General features: G+C 33.3%; 2 protein-coding genes across 2 annotated transcripts in view; one reads left to right on the top strand and one right to left on the bottom strand.

The window, feature by feature from the left end:
* LOC105164467 (polyadenylate-binding protein-interacting protein 12) overlaps positions 1-454 on the bottom strand; it is a 3,513-nt gene extending 3,059 nt beyond the window's left edge. The window contains exon 1 of the mRNA XM_020694364.1: positions 78-454. The gene's annotated coding sequence lies outside the window, so the exon portion shown is untranslated. The remainder of the gene's footprint in view (positions 1-77) is intronic.
* Positions 4,741-6,299, top strand: LOC105164466 (zinc finger BED domain-containing protein RICESLEEPER 1-like). The gene is made up of 3 exons (XM_011083115.1): positions 4,741-5,415; positions 5,795-5,993; positions 6,268-6,299. The coding sequence occupies exons 1-3, from the start codon at positions 4,741-4,743 to the stop codon at positions 6,297-6,299; spliced, it is 906 nt and encodes a 301-aa protein (XP_011081417.1).

The raw sequence follows: 6,299 nt of genomic DNA, 5'->3' as shown, positions 1-6,299 counted from the left end.
TCAGTACTTCAGCAATAGATACATACAGAACAAAGAAACGAAAACAAACAGAAAGGAAGGACCTGATCAAAACTCACCGTTTGAAACAGGGGTTCGACAAATGAAATGGGAGCAGATACACAGAGAGCTCTAGCAGGCAGAGAAAGGGCTGAAACGAAACAGAGGCAATAATGAGGACAAGGACCGAAACATTGATGATGAAGATAGAGACAGCAGAGGGATGGAATTATAGGGATGGCGTCGTTCGCGTATATTTCAACTTTTTTCAAGAATTTTCAGCATTTGAACTCCTGGGATGGTTGCAAATGAGAATCTATGGTGGGAGAAGGATAGGGATAGGGAGCGGGACACGCGGCGGGCCGTTGTTGGGGAACGTACGGCGGCAGTGGTGGGTAGTGGCTGCGGCGCAGTAGCAGGACCAGTCCACCAGCTGTTGGCACTCGGCAGGCCTTATTATGCTGTTACCTCTTCTGGGCCCAACATTTTTCCCCTGCCAAAATTCTCCTTTTTCTTCTTTAAGCACGTAATAAATGAAGATTAAATATATAATATTTATTTTATTTAATATGATTAATTTATTATAATGAGTATTTATTTTATTTAATTTTAAATTCAATAAATTTATTGACTAATTTAATAAATTTATTAATTTAGTATCGATATAAATTATGTAATTACTGTTTTTATAAAAAAACATTTAAGAGAAATAAAAAGGAAGAACTTCCTTTTTTTGTTTTTTGATTTGAAGAACAAGTAAGAATAAAAAAATGGTATATTTTAAATACATTTGGATGGAAAAACTTAGATTTGAATGAAGTATTTAGAAAAATTATTTCAATGCCTGTATTAAAAGAAGGTGAATTACATTTTGTAATTTGAACTATGTCTGTTTTTATATTTTTTTATTTAATTTTTTTTTTGTGTGTCAACTTAATATTTAATTTTATAAAATTCGCACTTTGCCATATATAACTGTCTTTTTGTTGATTTTTTTGTCGGAAAAATATCACATGCTCTGCATATGTGAAAAGTATCATATCATATAACTCTTAAATATCACATGTGCACTGCATGTGATTTTTTTAGACAAAAACTTGGTTGAAGAACAATTATAAATGGTAAAGTGTAAAATTTTATAAAGTTGAGTCAAAAAAAATTTAGATGCCAAAATGTAAAAGTAATTATAATTCGGATGGCAAAATATAATTAACTCTTAAAAGAATTAGCATACTTTCAATTGCTATACACAAAAATATGCTATACACTATTTGCGAGCATATAATCAGATAGACATATTTTTGAAAAATATAGATTAATATATGGTTTAAAAGGATCAAATAATTAATCTGGGTGAAAGTGGGGGGATAAATATGATACTGTACTGATGGTTGAAAGATGATATGGACCATTTAAAATAAATAAGTAATTATTTATTGGTGAAAATATTTAAGAGTATAATCGATATTTTAAAACTTGATGTTATAATGTCATAAACTGCTAATTGTGAATGAAGAGTGACTTTCCTTTTTATATTACTGTAGGTTTAATCCATTAATATTTCACAATATATAATTCAAAATAAAAATCGGCCATATTTAAAATCATTTTAAATATGGAATTATCCAAATACAACAAAAGAGAATATTTAGCTTATAATGAAATAGATATGCAGAAAAAAAAAGTTAGTTGTATTAGTTTTTGTTTTTTTTTTTAATTTCTCTCTTTTATTATTAATGTTATATAGATTTTCTTATTAAGTTATATCAATATTACAAATTGCTTTTTCTCCTTTCTAGTAAATTAACAAAATCTAATGATATGAAGAGGAAAAAAAAGAGAGAAGGGAGAAATACAATTTTGGTTCTCGAATAAAGTTATTTATATAGTTTTACTCCTCAAACTGTTGGTTTTTGGCGTTTTTAGTCCTTTCCGCTAATAAAAACGTTTTTCAATCACTGATTAAAACCCATTGTCGAATCGTACTCAGCAGAATATGGAGGTACTTATGGCAGAACATGCCAATCTGTCATAATAAATTGATAGACGGAACTGCCATGAAATGACTTATTAGTAGATTAATAAATCACTTTGGGATGACATATAAATCACACATCCTAGATCAAGTAAAGACTCTGGGTTTTCAACAGCTACTGCTACATCCATTTCATGGAATTGATGATCTTTCAACAATACCCTCGAAGAGATGGCCAGTTCAAAATGTTGAACAACAAAGTTTATTGACAGGAAAAAAAATCAAGGATCTCTTTCTCTTTCTCTATCTCTACCCTCTTTTCATCCCTTTCCCTTTCCCTTTGCCTTCCCCTCTCCCTCTCCCTATCCCTCTTGTCTATTTTAGAGGTGTGCAAAAAACGGTTAAACCAGACCGAATTGAATTTTTGGTTCAGATCGAAAACCAAATCGAAAATTTCAGATCGGTCATCGGTTTCTGTTTTAAAAAAAAATTGATTTTGGGTTTGATTTTTTTATCACCGTTTTAATAACCGAACTGAATCGATAAACCAAACTTTTAAATAATATATTAAATAAAATATATTATTATATGTTGGGATATATGACCTAATGTCCACAAGCCCACAAGACAAGGCCCACGAGTCTCACCCACTTGGCAAGACCCATCTCTATTTTACCCGGCCCATACCCGGTACCCGACCCACTACTCTATCTATTTAAGTTCTAACCTAACCCTAACAGCATTTGGTCTGTCTCTCCTTTCTTATTGCGCCACTGTTTTTCTCCCCCCCTCCCCCTTTTCTTCTCTTCTATTCCCTCCATGGATTTGCTGAGATCCTCCTTCTCTATTCTTCAGCGGAGAAGAATAGAGAAGGAGGTGGCTTTCCTAAGCCAATATGATAGCTTATGGAAAGCCACCATAACCTTCTATCTATGTCATCCCTTTGACCCCTATAAATGGGGATTTGCCTTTCAACCGAAATACAACAATATACAACTCACCCTCTCTCAAATTTTCTAGTTCTAAGTGAACAAAGAGTGTGTCTCTGTGATCATTCGGTGAGGTTGTTGACGGTGGAGTAGCTGTGGGTGTGAACAAGTGGAAAACCAAGTCTTCTGTGACTGTGCTTTGTGGGATACCATTCCAGATTTGGTTCTATCTGAGCCGTCCTTTTCTTTTAAATCTATAATTTTTTATATTAAGTGTTTTGTATTTTTGTTTATTCTCTTGGTCTGTAATCTAAGGAGTTTCATACTCCATTATTATACCTGTAATAGTTGATAGGTATTTGTGAGAAAGAGATATTGTTGAGGGATTTCCATGGATTTGTTGAAATCCTTCTAGGGGTGGGCGAACGGGTCGTGTTTTTCGGATCCCGACTTCACCCGATTGGGTAAAGACTAAACGGGTCGGGTTTCTCGGATATTTTTACGGTTTCGGGTTATCCGAAACTCGAATATTCCCAATCGGGTTCGGGTTCGGGTTCGGATATTAAATCACAACCCGAAAAACCCGACCGGTACCCGATTGAGAGAAGGGCAAAAAGGAGTACGATTGAGAGATCGGGTATTCCAACCAAAAGAATCTCAGAAAACCTAGTTCTAGCCGCTGCTACCCGTTTCTACTTCCTCTGCTACTATCGTTGTTGTTGGTGCCAAAGAATCTTTGAAAACCCTTCTAGTTCTAGCCGCTGCTACCCGTTTCTACTTCCTTGCTAGCTGCTACTGTCGTTGTTGCTTCCGTTGCTGTTGTATTTGAGCTCTAAGGTGAGATTAACAATCAATAAAAACTCAATCTTTGCTCAAAATTCCATGCTATTTACTGATTTTCTTTGGGTTCTTTCTGTTTATGATCCATTTTTGGTTTCTTGATTGATTGGTTGATTTTCTTTAATATGTGTATTGGGTTTCATGTGGGTTTTAGTTTCAGTTGTGTTTGGCTCTGAATTTTGGGGTTCTACAGTCGATCATTGATGTAAGGATTTTGGGGTTTGGTTGATTTTGATCATGGTTTTAAAGATGTGGGCTTTTGTTCATTGTTCTTCAACCTGGTCACTGTCTTCTAGTGCTACTGTCTACTACAGTAACTTGTGTTTTTCTATTATTTGAGTCTTCAGTTTTGCCTTAGAACTCTCTGTTGAAGTAGAATCTTGTGGTTTGTTCAGCATTATTTGGATGCAATTTAAATTTAACTAGCTTGAGAACCAATTGTTTTGTTATAGTTGTAGCTAAATTTTACTGTGTCTTTTTGCAAATTATTGTTAATAGATGATATGGTATAGAAGTTAATGTAAGCTTTTGTTGATTTTGCATCTAGTTTAGCTGCTATGGATAGTTGAATATTATTGCTTCTATTGACATAATTCGTAGAGAAGCAACTAGTTTTACTGTGAGTTCTTGACCTATTAATTCATATAAATTTATTTGGTACTATATATTTCTTATTCAGTAGTATTTTATAGTTTCAAAAACTTAATCTTCTGTGTGCATACAAGATTATCTAATCTTGAAAATTATATAATGAGAGATTTCATACAGCATTTCAACTTAATATATAAAAGGAGTGCTTTGGGGATACTTTTTATTATTAGTATTTAATTCAATTTTGTTAATCATGAGATGCTATAATTGTATCCACTACCATTTACAAATTCTATTGTGTACACTCTTTTTCAACTCTATTAGTTTTTAGTGTATTCTTATATACTTTTTTTGTTCTTATACTTTGTAGATTGGAAACATTGACTTTTCAATATATTTTTCATTAATATGGATGGAATTGGAAGTCACCCACAGTCTCAGTCTAACTCGTCACCAAATGCTCAAACCATAAATATGGATGGATTGGAAAATCAAGTTAGTGGTGATCATCTTGAGAATGTTAAGCATTATTTTGATGATAATATTGATAAGGAGTTGGAGGATGAGGAGGAAGATGTTTTAGGTGATTCTAAAAAAAGAAAAAAGAGGGTAGTGGCTTCTAGATCACCGTATTGGGATTACTTCATTAAATTTCATTGTGAAAAGGATAATGTCCAAAAGGCTAGGTGCAAATATTGTAGTAGAGAGATCAAAGCCGATCCAAAAGCACATGGAACTAGACATTTGAAGAACCATTATGAATCTTGCAAGAAAAAATCCCAAGAAATCACCAGAAATCAAAATAGATTGTCTTTTCAACCAATTCGCATTGGTGATATAGATGCCCCTCTTGTTAATTGGAGATTTGATCAAGACAATACTAGAGAAGCTTTGTGTCACATGCTGGTTGTGGATGAACTTCCATTTAAGTTAGTCGAACATCCTGAATTTAGGCATTTTTTGTCTGTTGCATGCCTGAGGTTTGCCATTCCATCAAGAAGAACAATAACAAAAGATATTTTCAAAATATATGTGAGTGAAAGAGCAAGATTGAAGTCATTTATTAAAGATCATGCTCAATGGGTTTGCATTACTACAGACACTTGGACATCTATTCAAAAAGTCAATTATATGTGTCTGATTGCTCACTTTATTGATGATGATTGGAACTTGCACAAAAGAATTTTGAACTTTTATCCAATTATCATTTAGTCGTATTTCTTCATCATCTTCCTCTTCAGCAGGGACATCTATGTAATATACTTATTATGAGGCGACTCGTACATTCACCATAGAACAAGAGTTCAGTATGTACAAATCAGGTGGAAAAAGGGATCGCGTGAAATCAGAATTAGAGAAATATCTTGATGAGGATGTTGAAATACATAGAGACAAATTTAACATACTAAATTGGTGAAAAGTAAACACCCAAAGGTTTCCAATTCTTTCCAAAATGGCTTAGGATGTATTGGCAGTTCCAGTCTCAACTGTTGCCTCAGAATCCGCATTTAGTACTGGTGGACGTGTTCTTGACACTTTTAGGAGCTCTTTGTCTCCTAAAATAGTGCAAGCACTTATTTGTACTCAAGATTGGATACGAAAAGACTCCAAATCAATTAGAATTGAGGAGGATTTGAGTGAACTTGAAGTAGTTGAGAAAGGTACTTATTTATTTTTTTTCTTGTATTTTGATTATTGTTCAATTCTATGTATTTTACTTATATATTTTACTTGTCTAACTATTTTTATTTTATTGTAGAGTTGACTAATTTGGGGGTTGATTCAACAATTATTGACATTTAATGGTGCTAACTGCTACTTGTAAATTTTTTACAAGGTAATAGAACGGTAGAACCTCATTGTGTAATGTTACATTTTTAATTTGTTTGACTTTCTCTAATAGTTCTTTTACTTTGTATGTTTAATGCTTGACAGGTCGAGGACTCGAGGATAAAAATGTGATATGA

The sequence above is a fragment of the Sesamum indicum genome, linkage group LG6 (genome assembly GCF_000512975.1).
Source record: "Sesamum indicum cultivar Zhongzhi No. 13 linkage group LG6, S_indicum_v1.0, whole genome shotgun sequence".
In the NCBI taxonomy this organism is placed as follows: Eukaryota; Viridiplantae; Streptophyta; class Magnoliopsida; order Lamiales; family Pedaliaceae; genus Sesamum; species Sesamum indicum.
This window is presented reverse-complemented; position numbering and strand designations above follow the sequence as displayed.